General features: G+C 40.3%; 1 protein-coding gene across 7 annotated transcripts in view; it reads left to right on the forward strand.

The window, feature by feature from the left end:
* The first annotated feature begins 259 nt into the window (after positions 1–259).
* Positions 260–19,487, forward strand: part of LOC145982200 (uncharacterized) — a 303,625-nt gene continuing 284,397 nt past the window's right edge. For all 7 annotated transcript variants that reach the window (XM_083115765.1, XM_083115764.1, XM_083115768.1 and 4 more), the window contains exon 1: positions 260–815. In XM_083115765.1, the coding sequence (XP_082971891.1) occupies positions 764–815 (52 nt within the window). In that variant the 5' untranslated portion in view covers positions 260–763. The remainder of the gene's footprint in view (positions 816–19,487) is intronic.

Genomic DNA, 19,487 nt, shown 5'->3' on the forward strand with positions numbered 1-19,487 from the left:
TACACTAATATTAATCAATATTTTCAATAACTTAAGGGGTATCGGTTGAAAGCAGTATCGGCTTAGTCCTAATAATGATACATCCTAGCATAATTTATTCGCATTTAGCATAAATTAAGAGTTGGAACAGCCCCTTTTCTTATTGGCAGGTTGGCAACGGTGCCGTGCGAGCTATTGCCTGCACTTTCTTTTTGGCCCAGTTTCCACCGAAGCGAAGCTCTCAGCCAGCGAAGTCGAAACCGTTCACATCCAGAGCTTATTCCTGCGAGAGACGTCGAGAGCCCAACTATAGCCACTGCGCCAGTGGCTTTTCGCTACCTCACCAACGTGGTTCGGGCGAGGCATGTTACACGCGACCTCTCACAGATGTGGATGCGTTACGTATAAGACGTTACCCCAGGACCTTCCCCGTGCATGCGGGTTCTAGCTTCCTTTCCGATCCACCGTAGAAGTCTTCCCTCTTCCAGAATCCTTCCTCCGCTCGTGCCCCTTCCGGTGCGGCCAGCCCAATAGGAAAAGTGCTCGGTTGAAGGTGTTGCAGTGTCCTTCCCGACCTCAAGGTCCCCGGTCGACATCTCGAACGGGATTGAAAAGCGTTCGCCCAAGGTTGCGAGGCCAGTCCTTTCTCGGTGTCAGCGGAGTGGTGGACAGTGTTGTTCGACAGCTGGTGCAGAAGCGATCGTGTAGCGCAGTTCAGTGTTTCATGTTTTGACTATCGGTGATCTTGTTCACTTCGTAGTGCGGCAGCATACACACGGTGAAAATGAGTTGGAAACCCTTCATCAGTGCTGTAGCAGTGCTTCTCTTCTTAAACGGTGAGTACACAAATACTTTAAATTTTATTTACGGTTTCAGGCAATGATTTATCTACACATCCTCAACACCACCCTAAAATTTTTCACGAAGGCCCAAATGAATCGGGTCACATGATCAACGTTGTAAGCAGCAGTTTTGCCGCCTGAGATATTAAGTTTAGAAAACAAGCATTTTGGGAATATAGTAGTGAGGCGTTTTATGAACATATGAAAGAGTATATGCATCTTGGAACTTCCTAAAAACATGACAAAGTGTTTGCTGTTTCTGTGACATTTGGTTTTTATTGGATACACCTTGTTTGGGTGAGAATTTATGGTTATTTTGGCTCTGAATGTAACCTTATACCCCCTTAAACACGAACTACCATCCCCAAATTAAAAATTCTCAATAAACCTCCGTCTTAAAGATCAATTTGATGCCAGAATAAACAAACATCTGACACCAAATTCCAACGAAAAAGTATAATTTGTATCATGTTACAACTTACAACAATAAACATATTAGATTTGATATTCCTGCCAAACATAGACCCAAAATTAATTTGAATGAATTTCTAAGTTCGTGGATGGGACATGAGTTTGTGATTAGGAGAAAAAGACAAAGAATTTGAACATAGAAGACATTTAATTCAGAACTGGACTTAAGCTCGAAACATTAACTGACATACATTTTAACTCCACACAGAAAGTCTCTGCATGGTTTCTCTTCTTTGGCGAACCCATTAACCATGTACTAATGTCTGGGCCGTGTATTGTAATTTTTCCATTAACATTTCAGAACAAAAATAGCCTTTAAAATTAGCGATTAACTGAAAAGCTAGGAGGACTCTCTCCATTGCGAATTAACAATGTTTTTCTTTAGATTTTCCTCAAGCTTTTCATCACGTAGATCCAATCAAGTAGCTTCCATTATCAAATGCGTGGGAAAATAATTACACAAGTAATACTACCAGCTGAGAATTTAAGATTTACTATTAGTTTATACTTTGAACGGTCTGATTGCCCTTTTCTTCGCGAGTTATTTCCTCAGTGGAACTTTAAACTTTCTGAGCGCAATTGAAAAGGCGCGAAATCTCATAGTGAACACAATATGTGCTTTAGTAACATGAACATTCCTCATTGATTTAATTTTGTCAGAGGAAATGAACGATCAACTTCCCTGTTTCTGATGGTGAGGAACCTAACTGCTGGAGTGTGTTGAGATTTCGTACACATGGTGTACTCCACCAACATTTTTTTTTTTTAAATTATGTCGTTCAATGTTAATATTTCCTTCCAAATCATTGCTGTTATTAACTTTTCACTACTTCTAGCGTTCACTTCCTGTTAAGAATTAAAATGATTAAATAATCAGTGTTAATTGTGATGATTATACATGCTTTCTAATGTCTTGAAATATGACGTTGGGATTTGAGAATTCTTGGCCTGGTAGTAACGTTGTCATCTTGTAATCAAGGTTTCGATACTCAGTGGAGGCACAGTGGATAGGATCCTACTTTCAAACTGTAGGTCCAGTTCCGATTAGCACTGAGAGTAAATTTCCTTATTTCTAAAAGAATGCTTGTTTTTAAAAATGTATTATTATAATCCAATTCAGACGTTAAGATATGACGTTGGTTATGGAATAGTATTGTCTTTAGTTGTAATAACTTGCTAACAATTATCAATGAAGAACAAAACAAAAATGCTTTCCTAAAATGCAGTTGCCTGATTGAAAGACAAACAACACGTACAGTGTTATACATCCAAACAAAAATTCATTCATGTTTATTCTGTTGTTTTACGCAACGAGTGCATTAATTATTGAAACAAAAAGTTACTGACAACCTCTGTACCTATCCTTAACAACATGTACAATGCAAGATAAAAAGTTAATGAAAATAGTCGTGCAATACTTGTGCATCCCATTGTACGTTGGATGAATTTAAACTACCTAAACACACAGAAGAAATGCTCGACAAAGTCCATGTTTCTTTCCACGAAGATGCAAATATTGTTAATTTCCTGCTTCACTAATGACAACATAAACATCGTCTGCCGGGTGAAAACCTGCACGGTTGCCCTCAATTAAAAATTGTTTAGATGTAGGAATTCATAAATGGAGAAATTCTTCATAAAAATTTCACTTTTATCGTAAGCGCTTTTGTCTTAACCCACTTTGTCCCTGAAGAAGGAAACAACATTATCGGAAGCAGAGGCTCTCTGCTCGTGGAAAGTTCGCGTCGGAATTTAGAAACCGCAGAGTTGCAGCCACTGCATTAATGCATATTTAATTAGGCGTATTCTCACTCAAAAACCTCCCGCGTTGAATCACACCTACAGGGTGTCCAAAAAGACTCGCAACCTAGATTTTGAACGTTGAAATAAATCGTACAAAAAGATTGGTAGGTTAGTTTCTTGTACCATCTGGGCATTGATTGAATGACAAGATTTCTAACAGACCTTGTACTGCCCTCTGACACTACCAATGTTGCCAGTACACCCGTGATTTCGAAAAAAAAACACTTTTCTATGAACCCCATAAATTGTCTGTAAAGCACAAAGTGTGTAAAAATGTATCGTTCTATTGTAAATTTGACCATCTATACACATCGACAAGTTTTGCTACAGCTATCTTTTATCCATATTTGTTCTTACTTCATACAAAATAACTTCTTTACACCTTAGTAACTTTTTCCGCACACTGAACGTTCATGTAGAGCATGATTTTTTTGTTTAATGTTTAAAGAATATCCACATAGACAAAGTTAATACCCAGTGTAACTTTCATGTTTCTAACGTTTTTTGTACAAAAGTTACGTACGTTCAAAGTCTCGATTCCGTGACTTTTTGCACACCCTGTAGTATGTTTAATATTTACGATTAAGTTTTCAAGTTTCTGGTCTGGTCTTAGGTATCTATCTAGTTTCTGCATTTCTAACATGCTGTCCTTCGTGGCGGAGTGGTTAGCACATCGCGCTACGACGCCAGGAGTCCCGGGTTCGAATCCCGGCCTGGTTATGGGTGTTCTTAGTGAGTGCCTCTTCATCAATTTCATCACTCATCCTGTAAGGTGCGACCTTTTCTGAGGACACCCAAATGAGGACACTGCCAGTATAATCATAAGCGGAGTTCGTGTTGTTTCTTACATACAGGGTGTATCATAAGTAATAGCGCAAACTGACACAGTTGAAAGTACACGATAACAGAAGCAAAAAGTCTCAGTAAACTTGGGTCTGCAAACGAACCGTTTTCGAGATAATCGCGAATGTGTGATTACAAGCCGCCACTGACTTCATTGTTTGTAAACGTCGTCCTAGTTGGTAAAATGCTAATAATGTGTGCGAATGTGTGGTTAGAAGCCGTCACTGATTGCATTTTGTAAACACCAAGTGCTTTACTCCTTGCGCGTTCCGAGGTTTACAAAACAGAACATTTCCGAGAGGTGGCGTTGTAATCAAACAGGATGGATACAATCAGTAGACAGTATAATAATCGTACTGCGGGAGTCACGTCAGTTGTGCTGTACTGCGTAGTGAAAATGGAACCTTACAGCAACGAAGAGTACATTTTACCAACTAGGACGACGTTTAGAAACAATTAAGTCAATGGCGGCTTGTAACCACACATTCGCGATTATCTCTAAATCCGCTCGTTTGTACACCCATGTTTACTGAGACTGTTTTCCTTCCATTATCGTGTACTTTCAACTGTGTCAGTTTGCGCTATTACTTATGATACACCCTGTATATGTTTGTAATTTCCTTCATGAATTTCGTCATATCATCACTCATCCTCAGCGAAGTAAACTACACCAAATCAATGAATTAATCAATACATTATTTTTTAAATCCACACGACTGATTTTCTTAAATACTCTGACAATTCCCTTCTTAGTTTGTTGTGTTGGTCCGCTTTCAGCACACGCCACTTCACTGCAACCGTTTTCACTTCCTCACCGCGGAAGTGTGGCGTGTGCTAGGAAGACATAAAACTGTCAGCCGAGACGCGTTTCCTTAACCAATCAACGGGTGGGAAACAAGCACCGAAGTTATACTGCAATAGCGAAAGAGGTTATTGCGTTTGGATGTGAATCCACAATACCGAATGTTAATGACTTGTATTCGTTACTCTGTATGTTTTGAATTAGTGAATTGAAAGTTGTGGGTGTGTTGCCTCTTATGCACCCTTCATAGTGTAGGAGGAAAACATCCCCTTATCTAAAACCCTTAAAAAGGGGGTGCAAAGAGAGAACGGTTTAAATCCAAGGTTGTTAAAGGACACCTACACAGCACATTAAACGCTAAGGACAGACTACAATCTTCCTCAGAAACAGTGTAAGAGGCTCGTTCTTTTCAAAAACCTAAAAAAGTTTGGTAAAACACTGTCATCTCCGCCCAACATGGAAGATAAATAGTTAGTGACAAGAATATGCCGAATACTTAGCATTAAACACACGGCACAGCAGAGGCCATAAGCTAATAACAGTACTTGTGCAATTCCGTGTTTGCAAGAGTTAGAAAAATTTAGAAAAATTTAACTCTTGTCCTAACATAACACAAGTTTACATAATTTCAATTGACTTTGATGATAATTATCCATTATAATTGTTTAATTTGGTTTATTTTACTTCGCTTTTCTTCAACTTTTGTCTAATCGCGAAGATTCGTGATGTGATGAAATAGATAAAGGGACATTTACACACCCATGCCCAGGCCGGGGTTCGAAACCGGGACCCCTTGGATCGTAGAGCAATCTGCTAACCACTACACCACGGAGGTCGGCTAACTTTACATTTTGAAACTGAAAATAGCGTTCATGATATTGGATACTGGTTCATTCTCAGATACAACATTTTTCACACTTAAAGGTTGTATCCGAACCACTATCAGCCTCCATCGTGAATCGAACCAGGCACATATTGATTACAAGATAACGATACCACTACGCCATCGGGGCAGCCACGAGCAGGCTGGAAAGACCAGATTACAGAGGTTGTTTCCCTGGTCACTGTTTTTCTTTCACATCTTCTATCGGTCCTCTTCTTTTTTAACCTTAAGGGATGCTCTAGTCAGTTGAAGTGGTTATCAGAGTATTTCGAACGGAGGAACCCTTATGGGCAAAACTTTGCAGATAGTATGATGAACATGTACTTCTGGGTTTTCCCACTTCACCGTAACATTTTATCACCACAGAACACCCAGTTAATGATGTCATTGCAGGGCAGACAGACGTTACTACAGAAAGATTAACTGAGAGATGAAAGTACGTAAAACTGAACTTGATTGTATCTTTGCGCGCGCACACAAACAAGATGGGTGACTTCGGGTGGAAAATTTTGAAGGAACGTCCCTCAGTGCAGTATCTCTGGGGCCCACCCAGCCTTTAATAAATTTGTATCCGGGGGCAGCGTTAGGAGGTAGAGACGATCGAAGCGTGGTGCTGATCACATCACATCCCAAATGGCCGAGATCGTATGTGTATTGGGTCCTGCCGTCATGCCATATTACAATGTGCGGGACTAGCTTTCTTTGCCTGATATATCTCGAATATTGAGATTGCGTGAATGGAAATACTTTTGTTTCGATTTTTCCAAGTGCTTCTTGCACTGGTAAACGAGAGGTTAAGAGAGTTCATTACAAATTTGCGTACCTAATTTCGCATTCGTAAGAAACATCAACAATCCGTGTACATAGACACTGAAAGTGACTTGTGATAATTTTCTCAAGCAGACACCAAAGTTATCATTACCTTCTCTAGCACGTTCGGTTACAAGGATAAGCCCAGTGAAGGCATTCAACCGTCCGCAACGTTCAAGAACCTTACATAGTCCTTTTCACATTCTCTGTAGGCGTGTTTGTGGACTAGTTTGTCTTCTTGTCTTAGATGAAGAAGCACCGAGATCAACAAACGCTCTGTTGTGAGAGGAGTTGACCAGTTCTATGTGACACTTACTATAAATCATAGCACGAGAAGGAGCCTAAGACAATAGCCATTTAATTTAATAACCTTAGATACAGGGTAAGAAATGGGTTCTTGTAATTACTGGGTTGACGTGTACATAACCAGCCTCGTCAAGTAATGAAAGTAAGGAATACAGAGAGAGCAGAAGAATTTTACTTTTATTTTGTCGAGTGTGACTTGTTTAAGCAATTGTGAGGATTGGGTGGTGAGTTGTGAATCACTTCGTAGCCCGTTGGGAGACAGAGCTCTATAATCCGTGCCACAGTTTCAGGAGAAGTTGCTCACAGCATGACTCCATACGCACACACGTTCTTTCCCATCTTCACTCGTCCAAGCAAATAGTAAGAATGGGCTTAGCATGTCCCTTCATGATATACACTTTGATCATTGATGTTAATCACGATAAATACAGTAACAATAATACAACATCCAAGCTAGGTATGGCCAAATCCGGATAAAATTTTATCTAGATGTAGGATAATTTTTCTATCCAGAAAGCGGATATTCGTATTAGCCAAATATCCGAAATATCCAAATGTTTGCATTATCCGGATAGTTTAAACGTTTATCTGTTTTACGGAATCACGGCGGATTCTTATATTCGTCATGTTCTATATCTTCCATACGGATTCTCAACCAATCCTTCATCCAATCTCTTCGTTTGTCCGTTTACAAAGTCTAAATGCTTACCTTTCTTTTCTAAAACAGATCTCTGCATTACAAAATTCAGTATTTATCACGTTTGCTTATTTTTTAAATGTGGGTCATTTTTTCGAGGTAAATCTCGAACCTTTATGTGGTAATTATTTCTTTAATTGCAGACACCATTCTTACCATAACAACTTACTGAACTTAGAAAAGTAAATAGTAATCTACATACATGGATTATCTGAATATCCATATTATTAACATATCTGGCTTAGGCTATCCGTTGCATCTGAAACGAATATCGGATAATTTGAAATCCGGATTTTAAGGCTATCCACATTAGGAACGTATGTGCTCTAATATTGTACAAATACTCAAAATTTTGTCTATATCTTAATAACGAACTGGGTAAGTTTCACAATACTTTCTTACATAAACGAATTCAATAGGTCCATTCAAAAATGTAAGAATATCAGCGTAGTTTTGGGGCGAAAATAACCTTTCTTTAGTTCCCTAGCAACGTGCGTTTCCATCGCCAACAACAAATATGGCAAACAGGACAGTGTTACATCACTATACATTTTAAAATAGCCACGAAGGAGTTATTTTTTATATTCAATACTAAGTTATATAACTGTTTATATAATCTTCGGACTGAATCGTATGTAGATGTCATTCTTCTTAGAAGCGTGTTATTATCCATGGTGTTGATTCATCTGTATTTTTGATCTTGAGGAAAGTTTGTGCACCAGGTAAAGGACGTTGCTACGGACCTCAAAAATGCATTTTCACCCTTAAAAAGGCGATAAGTGAGAAACTTTTGAATTTTCTCGTTGTCTTGAGACAATTTCCATGGGGTCGTAATGAGGCATTTCTTTTGCCTCCGGGGCTTCCTTCATGGAGAACATTTACGTCATTAATAACGATAAATATAGCTAATAACAATTATAACATATTAAATATAATTAGTAATTATCATTGGTCTTCATTCGAGTTAAGGACAACATTGCTACATAACAAACTTTTGTGCGCAAAATAACGCTGTGAACTAGCAAGAAAGCATTGAGCTGTCTACGGGATGTCTTGTCGCAATGTTATTGTTTTTTTAGAATGGGAGGATATCAAACTGTTTAGCTTGATGGTCCTGTGTAGAATCGTGTAAGTTTCTCGTTGCATGAGAAAATTATATCGTGGGTCGAAAGGATATTGTGACATGTCTTGAGTATAGCAGTTCTGGAATAATTTCATGCTGCATTCGTGTTACTGTATTCGTGAGTTGCGAATATAACTCCAGAAAAGTCACGACGTTTGTACGATACCAGGGGTAGCCATGTTGCTTTACAACTACATTCGAATAGATTTTTTTAAAAAATGAACTGTGAAAAAGGGTTTCTTTTTAAAACGGTAGCTATCACTTACAGCGTTGCCTAATTTCATATCTACATCTACAAATTCCCTGCTTTCTTGTCAGTGTAGGATTACTTCCAATATTTTTAAGCCAAAGCCTGGCAGGCCAGCTAGTTGATATAACAGTTTCCAAAACAAAAATGTCACGTTTGGTGGTTAATCCAGATGTTCGGCTGGGATATAGCTTGTTAACATTCTTAAGAAAATATAACTTACAATTATAAAGGGGAACACCTTTATTTTTTAATCTAACGTCTGTGAAAAAAGGAAGGAAATATGTAAGGATATTTTTAATGTAAAGGAATTCTTTAGATTTTAGAAAAATCATGGGCATAAAAGTGGTTAAAAAGCTGTTAGGTCGAAAATAAAACAATGAATGAATACTTCGTATAAAATTTGTATAAAGTGTACGTATATACTTTTATATATTTATTTCTGGGCGAGGTTCAGCTCTTGGTCTACCACCAAAACTCCAAACGTACAGATAAAAATTAAGATAAAATTAGAGATTACAAAGAAATTCAACGACAAGAGAGTACAATAAGAATAAAATCATAAGGTAAAAAAACAATTTGAGACGAAAATTAAAATGTAAAAGTAAATGAGTTGAAGGAATCTAAATATGGCATGAAAATAATTTCTGCAAAGTCATAGGAATTTTTGATTATTCATAATATGTTGATTTATCAACGCTCAGAATCAAGATGAATAAATAAAATGCAAAGGTTGAGTTAAAATTCCTCATTCGAAGAATGCTTATGTTTTTTTCTTTTCAATTTACAATTATGCATAAAGGTTTTATATAAGTAAATGTGAATTTTCTTGACTCTCTCTGCAGTCTCGTTGGTTACCAAGTGCAACAACGACTCACCTACTTCGTTGATTTGGTGTTAAGTAGTGTATTTCGTGTCTGCACCGTTTACACTACTTTATGGAGTGTGTGGTGTATGATCACATGGTGCGTGCTAACTAATCAAATGACCGTTTAAAGCAGCAGACAGGCATTTGTTGAATCTTCTGAACTTGAACACCGCTTTCCGTCTACTTGGTTGAACGTCATTTGCTTGCCTCAGCCTGACACCAGGATACACCTGCACTACACCTAAACGCACGGCAATGGAAATAGGCGGCTGTCAGAATTGCGCTGGTGCCACATATGGAAAAGCAAAGCGACAACGTCAACCGGGCTGCGTTGCCTAGTTCAGCCCGACCTCTCTCCAGGGCACTTTCGAGAAAATACTGTCAGTTTGTATCACATGGATTACAAAGACCAACACTACAACGAGATCTTTCATTCTCTTAAACCTCGAAACACAGCTGTGTTCCGACGTGGCAACAGCGCAAACTTCTGCCACCCGCCTAATTTCATGGCCGTGCGTTTAGTGTCAAAAAGTGCAGCGAACTGGAAGGAGCCATTAAGAGAACCGAGAGAGAAAGGAAGGATCCTAGCACTTATTTGGAGCACCAGAAGCTGGCCACTTTTCCGTCCCTCGAGTTCGGTCGTGGCTGGGAGGGAAATGGATTAATTTGCCTCGCGTGGCCTCATTGGAGCCATTGGTATTCACGCAACGGACTCAGCACGGGGGAAAAAACCGGCCCCTCTGGGCACCCAGGGCCCCTCCCTCCCACGGGGTTCGTTGACTTCGTTTCCAAGCGAGAGGCAGAGATCGGAGGCTCACAAGACATTTGGCAAATAAAACATTTAAACCCAAGGAAGGAGAAGGACCCCCGGGTCAGTGTCACCTCTCAATAAGTGGGCCACGCATTGCACTTCTTTCTTCACCGACAACAAGTCTCGCCGTCATCTTTACAAGCAGTGACTGTGAAAGTGAAAATATGTGCCCGTTGACCCAACCACCTGTACAGATCTCTTGTGCTAAGGATTGAAAACTACTTGTTTGAAACACAGTATTTTAAACATTCTTTTAAAGGCTTGCTTAAAACACATTTTGATATTTGATAGTCTGTGGTTATTTGTGCTTTTGGTAGCTCTGTGTTTTCATTCAATCTGTGACATGTGCGTAGAAATCTCTTCAGTAGCCGAAAATGAATATTCAGTTAATAATAAAAACAGGGGTGCCTGTTTACATATTTAAAGCACATGGTATGTTTGTGTGATCCCTGTAGAATGAATGAATTGAATTAATTTAGTCGACGCGCTAGCTACGTTAACGACCGGCTGGCTTTCAAGTCCACGGAGCGCGCCCACCAGCTGCAACAATCACATTCAACGTACAGTGTTGCTACACATCTACTCTACGCCACCTTGTCCCTCCGTCTTCTCACGGTCTCCACATTGAAGTTGCAAAGTACGGCAACAGCGTATCCGCAGTCATGTGACTAAGACTCCACGTGGAGTAGACGAGCAGAATGACAGCTGCGCCCATTGGCTGAAGGTGGAGTGTGATTGGACGAAAACAACTCGCCTGCTATTTATCGCCACCCACGTTCGTGGCGACGGCTTTCTTCAGTTCTTCGACGTTAACGAAGTAATGTCAACAACAATGTTTCATTGCATTGTTGGTAGTGCATTGTGAAGAACAGATTCATGATCAGCAGCTCATTGTTGTTGAATAAAAGTGTATCAGGTGCGTAAATGCAAATGCAGGGTAGATCAGGACAAAACAACCATTCGTAATTTCTGCTCGGATAGTGGAACTCTCATTTGCTTATCATGGTACCACAATTCATGTACTACCTCATCAGTTGAGGTAAAGCGACCAGTGGGAGTTCATTTCGCTCACAATCTTTTCTTTCAAATTCACGGCCAAAAATGTTATTGCGAGACATCTTGATGTAAGGGAAGTGATTGTTTTTCAACACTGTATGCACAGAATAGTAACTCTGAAAATATCACAAATATTTAGGTGTTTAAAGTATATAATAGGGTTACTTGCATATGGTTTGTCGCTTCCATTGAAGGTGCCGTTTTGCTGTGACATTGTGTTTTCTGTTATAACAGCAATTTGGGCAAAATCAACCCTTTGAGGAGAGACATTTCTGATAGTGATAATGATAATTCAGAGTATTTACTGCAGTTCATGGCGAAGGTTGGATTATGTGTCATGTGTGTAAACAATGGTCTCATGAATAATGTACTGGAGTGCATGATGACGTTGACATCATTTTGATCTCTGTAAGTAATATTTGAAAATTCAAGCCAAGTTCAAAGAAGTGAAATTCATAAAGCGCTATAGCTGTTCATTTTTCATTTCCAAAGTAACATTATGTTACTTTGGAAAAGAATTACTGCCTTAGAGGGATTATTTTGCCCTGGTCAGTTTCAATAATTATTTTTTATACCTAGGTAGTAGTGAAGGCCATCACTTGTTAAAAACATCATCAAAAAATAAAAACAAAAAAACCAAACATCGCGCCTTCACATGAAAATGCACTTTTACAAACAGGTGGTTAATCGACAATGTTTCCATGGTTCCCTGGTGCCTTGTGCATTACAAGAACTTTTCCTTGCTTCCGCCAGATCGCAAGATATCGTTGTTCCCCAGCGTTACCATCAGATACCACTCGCAACAGACAATTCCTGAAACATTGTAAAGCTCTATTCCGACAAGTGTCCTACAAAGGACTCTGCTTTCTTACAGCACGGTCTAATTGCCCTTTTGACGCTCCAAAACACAGCCGCATGCAGCCACAGTGAATGCCGGCACGACACGTAACACTACGCAAAGCAGGAAGTGGATTTGCGAAAATGGAAATTACGAAATGTCAGCGTCCGCTACGAGACGAGATTTCTCGTTCGACCATTTCCATACATGCTAGCGTTTGGAAACACTAACTACTGGTATACTATAGTAATGTTACTGTACCATGTAACAATAATCCTTGTGTATTCCTGCGGAGTGGTTACCATAGCGTGCTACGGGTTTCTGGTTCGAATCACGGCATTGGCATGGGTGTACTTTGTGAATGTCCCTTCATCAATTTCAATATACCATCACTCATCCTCATCGTCACGATTAGCCAAACGTGGCAGAAAAGTGACGGTAAATAACAAGAATCATTCAATCAATTATTCCATACGTCTGCCATTTTTCCAAACTTTTTGTTGTCCTTGTTATATCGTACTCGCAAGAAGCAAATAAACAAACACTTTTTTTGGAAGAAATAATGAAGTTATAAAGTTGAAAAATAGCTCTAGTAATAATAATAATATTAGGTTCTCCTCCGTGGCTGTGCGGTCTAAAGCGCTATGCTTTGGATTCAGACTACGGAACGGCAGTCGTTCGAGTCCGCTTAGGTTCAATCTCTGGGTTCTCGACCTGTGTATAAGACCGGTGGCAACTCACCATCGTGAGGAAATTGGGGAGCTACGAGTGAGTAGCGTAACCCCGTCACGGATATCTCCTATACCTCTAGGTAAGATTGTGAAGGAAGACTGGCAGTAAGGAAGATAGGCAGGCCAAGGCCCTTCAAGGGTGTCGAGTCACGGGTTATTATTATTATTTAATAATAATATTAATAGTGATATTAGGGGTGTAGTACAGCCTGGACTGCATTCTGCAGACGAACAAGGTTCTGGCGACTGGCCCCATGGCCAGTATAATTCTGTGTTGTCCTGTGTCTTGTCCTTATGTGTGGTGAGTGCCTCTTAACAACCTCAGCTTTTAACCGAAGTCAGAATATTTTAATATTTTAGTTACAACTCGACATTACAGTAATGTTTGTTTTAGTTCTGTTAACCTAAGTCAGAATATTTTAGTCTCCCAACATTACAGTTATGTTGTTAGTTACATTCTAGTTCTGGTAAGCGGCTGGACCTCGTATAAAGTGACGGCTGCAGAATAGCCTAAGTGCTGACGCACCCAAAATTTTAAATCCAAATTCAAAATTGAAATAGTGACATTGAAATGAGGTTTAGCTTTAATTTTTAAATCAGGACGATTTTCAACTATGTGACACAGCCAGAGTACTAAATATTGAACACGAACGTACTATTGTACAAACAAAATGAATACATAAACGAAAGTTCATGCCATAGCAATTATACAGTCGCCAGGAATGAAAATTGGACACCTAGATCTTGAAATGTTCGCTTCCCTGCAAAGGTGTAATGTGGGTTGCCTACCTCTACGGCAATAAATGGATGTTAATAGCAAATTTTCAATGGCAAATTCTACCACCGCCGTACAGTTAGGCAACACACATAACGCCTTGTATGGAAACGAGTATTTCAGGATGTAAAAGGTAAAGGTAAAGTGTTCCCCTGTGCTATGCACCACGCCATGAAGGGGTGTAGGGGGTGTGGAGTTAGGGCCCAACACTTTCTTGATCACGATCGAAGGTGAGGGTGGTGTGATCACCCCCCAGAGTTTCCTCCAGGTACCCACTTTATACGACGCAGGGTGGGCACCGGAGCCGCTTGAACAGGTGGAAAAATCCCGGTTCTCCCCCGCCGCGGATCGAATCTGGGTCTCTCGCATGGTAGTCAGACGCCCTAACGACTGAGCTTCTGCTCCGAACAGGTTGCTAAGCTTCAAGGAACCCATAAATCCTAATGGGTACAGGACAGGAACCTTTTTCCTCGCACAATTTAAATCCGGTCTAAGTTGCGCATTATTTAATTGCAATACGAAACTTGAACCATATGTAAATTCATCCGGAAAAAAGTTCCTGGACGGTATTGAAATACGTACTTTACAGATGAAAAGCTTCTTTACGGCCAGAACCCATTTACGCTTGCCGATATTCTCTCTTGGACCGGAATTGAATTTATTTAATATTACTGGACGTTTAACAACCATGGCTTCGAATGAGTAGGGTAACCCGGTCGTGAAAGCCTAGAACAACGACTGGGGGTTCGTCTTGCTAACCACACGTTTCCCCTTAAATGCTTGGAGGATCGCCAACCTCTACCGACCGGCAATCGGTAGTTAGGTCCTGGCCCTCAAGGGCTGTTGCGCTACTGGTTATGTTTATGTTAAGTTATTGCGATAATACAAGCCTGCATACGTCACACAAAACGCTAGCAAATTCCTTCCCTTGCGTCAATTTGCCTGTTTTCTTAAGTTCAGAATTGGTCTAACTTGCCACAGGAAAGATCAACAAATATGAAAACAAGCTTTCCTAAAAATATTTTTCATTTTTGCACCCACCAGGCAACGCTGAGTGAAAGCTTCAATGTGACCGATGGCCACGGGGTGTCCGCAAATTCATTCCACAATTACGAAGGGACCGATCCGCCATGCAGTGTTACCAAACACAATCCGCAGAAAAAAACTAAGTTCCACCTTCAATGGAGCTAAATGTGACTTTCAAGAAGCTCGATTTTTGATGCCACGATAGGGAGTGGTGGGTGGAACTTCCCAGATGGTGTAGTAGTAACATCGTAATCAAGGGTCCCGGGTAACTGTAGGTCCAGTCACGATTACTCTAACTGTGCATAAAGTGGACTTAAGAACTCAACAACAAGAGCTCTGTAAGTCTCTTGACACATATGATTCTTACTTCGTAAGCTCTGAACGGTGTGACATATGAAGATCTTACTGTGGATACGAATTTATTGACAGTGTAATACTAAAAGGGCTACATTTGTAGCTAAATTTATCGTCGTGAAGCTAAAAAGCTCCGTGGAGCATTTCGAAATTTTAGGTGACGAACGAGTGTACGAAAGAGCCAGATCTGGCTCCAAAAGAGCTAAGTTGGCAACGGTGCAAATTCATTCCACGGTTACGAAAGGGCCCGATCCGCCCTGCATGGCGACTGTTGCACCCTTCCATGTGCGTAATTTCGACCACACCCAGTCTATCGTAGATGCATGCGTGTTAATTTCGAACACCATAAACGTGAGCACGAAATCCAAGAACTTAGAAGTGAAGGTTTTACAGCAAGAAGTACAGCAGGTGAGGCACCTACAGACAGCCCAAGCACAAGCACGCGAACATCTGGAGTACGTTGACAACCACCACCTTTTACTTCTCGCGTTACAAGAGATAGAAAGAGTATTTATTTTCTTATTTTATTTTCTTTATAAAAATCCTGTCGGTGTCGTAACGTTTTCGGACTATAAGGACTTAAATTCGTGGGAAGAGAACGTTGTGTTTACTAAACTAATGTCACTTTTTGTGGCAACTTTTATTTTCAACGCACAACAATTATGATCTTTAAGCACGCCAATTCGTGTAATGTCCCGCTGTGAGCTCGGACTACGGGACGCGATCTGGTTCGTGTCTCCTGGGGGAAACGTAACAACTTTTCTGCTGAGATTTCATCCTGTGTATAGGGCCGGTGGCCAACCACCATCGTGAGGAAATTGGGGAGCTACGACGAAATTCGCTTTCTGTTTTCCGGCTTGCACTAACTGGATGAACACAAAGCCATTTTGGTTTATGTAATTCTCATTCCCTTTTGTAGTTTCTTCTAACGCCAATGTTATAACAGCCAAGTCCGTCGTTGAAAATTTTTTAAACATTGTAGTTAGAACAATCGGCAGGTACCAGAAGAAATCGGTATACACATCCAAGCACCCAACACCAGACTGTCCATGATCGTATCTTGACCGTAGCGAAATCTGAGCGTTGATTGAGCGTAGATGCGGATCAAGCCTTTGAACATTTGCACACGCACCGAGAAAACAGGTGTCGTCTCCGAAACTGATATCATCAACACCAGAAACCAACGGGGGTTAATGGCACAGTTGCACACGTGGTCAGGCACGATATATTTTCCGGAAAGACCACCGACAGGTCGGTATGCAGCCGGAGCTCCCCTCGACAAATCCGCTGTCGGACCGGACCAACAACCGCTCTCTATGTAAAAGACACAGACCACCAGTCACACACTTTAGCTGTGTCGTTAAAGTAGCCAGCTTCTCCTAACTTTGAGACAAAGCCAGTGATCCTTTCCAAGGTTAAACAAAAAAGCAAATGGGCTGGAATTCAGATTTTGCTGTCTTGGAAGCTGCCTTTCCCCAAATGGAGAGAAAACAGCAAAGATTGATTGATTTGCTTTTTGTGCCACTTTTGGCTAATTTGCGAAGATGGGGATGAGTGATGATATGATGAAATTGATGAATGAACACTCGCAAGTATCCATGCCCGGCCGGGATTCGAACCCAGGACCCCTGGCGTCGTAGCGCGATGTGCTAACCACTCCGCCACGGGGGCCGGCAGCAAGTTGGAAGAATATATGAACTGCCATCCAGAGATCTTGCTATTTCAACGATTTCGCATTCGGGGATGCAACCAGTAAGTTCTTCTATTTCTACACGGTTGTACACGTAGAAGATGCAACAAAACCTTTTTATTCCAGGCAGGAGCAATCTTTTCTCTCTACTTTGTCCACAACTTCTTGCGCCAAGACATCGGTGGGTGTCAGTGTCGTTGCCCATAACTGCTACGACAAAATATCGGTACGTCTGCAAATGCTCTTTGACCCCACGGTCAGGTTTCGGGACGCTTCATATGCTTAGAAGGTTTAAACACCCCGAAGAATTTAACTTATTTTTTCATTACGTTAGCATGAGAAGAATAATAAAGATGTCCCGTGGAATTATGGGAGCAGATATGAGGTGATTGATTCTTTGAAAATGGTCGCGGAAGTTGCATCGCATCGCGTCGCGTCCCACAGCCTGGCACGGCCTTTTATCCCCAGATGAAAACAAGGAACAGCTCAAGCGAAGCGGAAGGTAAAATTTATGCTGAGCGAAACGCTGTTATCGAGGGAGACATTTTATGAGCGTTTCCATTTGAGATTATTCATCGTTCGGAAGAACAGGGGAAATCCGTTTCTCTCGGCATTAAATATTTACATTTTCTCCAGAAAACTTTCGTTCGGTTTAATGCAGTGATCCAGTGACCTACTAATCTTGGCCTAACACGAACATTCAACAAAGAATGATGAATACTGTTTACTTGAATAAGAGTACAAACCTGACTAAAGTTCAATTTTTTAGTGTACTCTCAGAGTATTTAGTTAATAATGCGAATATTCATTAACGAATATTTTGTAGTGCAAATATTATGATTAACGGGAATTTTTCGGTGTTCAGAATGCAACATGCCAAAGAAAAATCAGCATTTGCCAAAGTAATTTGTGCAAGGAAACTACAGAATTTTATTGGATCATACTTTTATGTTTGTCAACGAGCCTAGACAAAATCGAACTGTTTTATCGATTCATTTATTCATTTGGTGTTTTAAGTCCACTTTAGCACAGTAAGGCTAATCTTGACCGGACCTACAGTTTAAACTGGAAAACGAACCACTATGTGCCTCCACCGAGTATCGAACTTGGGACCCCTTGATTACAAGGCGACGACGATACCACTGCGCCATCGGGAGGCCCAGTGTACTATGTGGAAGTGAGGTTGACATTTGTCTTCAGAAAGGATCACCCCATCTCTTTATGATTGTCATAGCATATTTAATTTCAAAGGTGCGTATTAATTAACGCACAAAATTAGAAATATATTTACGCGTAAAGTTGTTGGGATCGGTGCGGTGTCATAAAGGTTGAGAAACTTCGTCTAAAAGTACAACTACAAGTTAGCCATTCCAAGAAAGTCTCAAGAGCTGGCAAGGTAAATCTGTGGGTAATTGTAGGCACATCTCGAAGCAAAACATCGTCCATTTCCCGAGAGTTTGATGAGGCCGTCCTGCGCACAGCAACGTGCTCCTTGACCTTTGAGAGAGCCGAAATGCCACTAGGCCAAAGGCCCGAATTCTTCTCGGAGACAAATAGGCTTGAGAAAGTTCTTCCGTAGTTTTTCCATCCAATGAGCCGTGGCATTTGCATCGCGACACGTGAACAAATGACGATTGAACTGACTACAGCGTTGCCAACCTCCCGATAAGAAAAAGTGCTGTTCAGTGTGTCAAATTATGCTGATAAATTGTGCTAGGATCTATAATAATAAGAAGAAGAACAATGGATTATTACTATTATTGATAATTAGTAATAGTAATTTATTATCATAATTATTTTTCGAATTGTAATTTTAAGTTACGCATTTTATTGTCTGAGATGAGTTCTACATTGAAGTTTGAAATGATTCGTCGACTATAAAGCGGAACATTTGTTGTATTTGTGGCTCACTACTGTCCACCCTTTCTTGCCATTAAATGCTCCTCGCGAGGTAAACTGGGGAGAATAAAGAAAAGATGAAGAGAAGAGGGTGTGATTGGCCCGGAAATAACAATGAAATAAATTTGTTTAAATTTCCATTGCAATAATGTGGTAACAATGGCCAATGGTAAATTGCACCTGGGATTGTTCCTTGGTGCATCTTAATTCTTTTCTGTTATTTTTGCACTGCTGTCTTTCATTCCACACTCTGCCAACAGGTGTCTCTGACGTCTGTGTGCAAATGGCTGCCGCCTGTAAGGGGTGACATACGAAGTTCTGAGTGCCATTTGTGTTGTAATAATTTTCATGTTTCTCTTAATGTTCAATGGGTTAATCCCTGTTCGTAGTTTGAGCAGATACATTGAGTTTTGCTAGGGAAAAAATAGCTAAAAATAAATTGTGGTTGAAATGGGATTTATTAATAATGTCAGTTTGTTCAAAATCAACATGTAGTTATTATTTTACTGTAAAATAAAAAAAACGACAAAAGGTCAATATCCAGGCTTTAACAGACATAAAACATGGCCCAGGAGTAATGTAAAGTAAAATATGAGCGGTATAATTGTCTACATATCACCTAAAACACAGTTT

Source organism: Lepisma saccharinum, assembly GCF_977018435.1.
Source record: "Lepisma saccharinum chromosome 12 unlocalized genomic scaffold, izLepSacc3.1 SUPER_12_unloc_1, whole genome shotgun sequence".
Lineage (NCBI taxonomy): Eukaryota > Metazoa > Arthropoda > Insecta > Zygentoma > Lepismatidae > Lepisma > Lepisma saccharinum.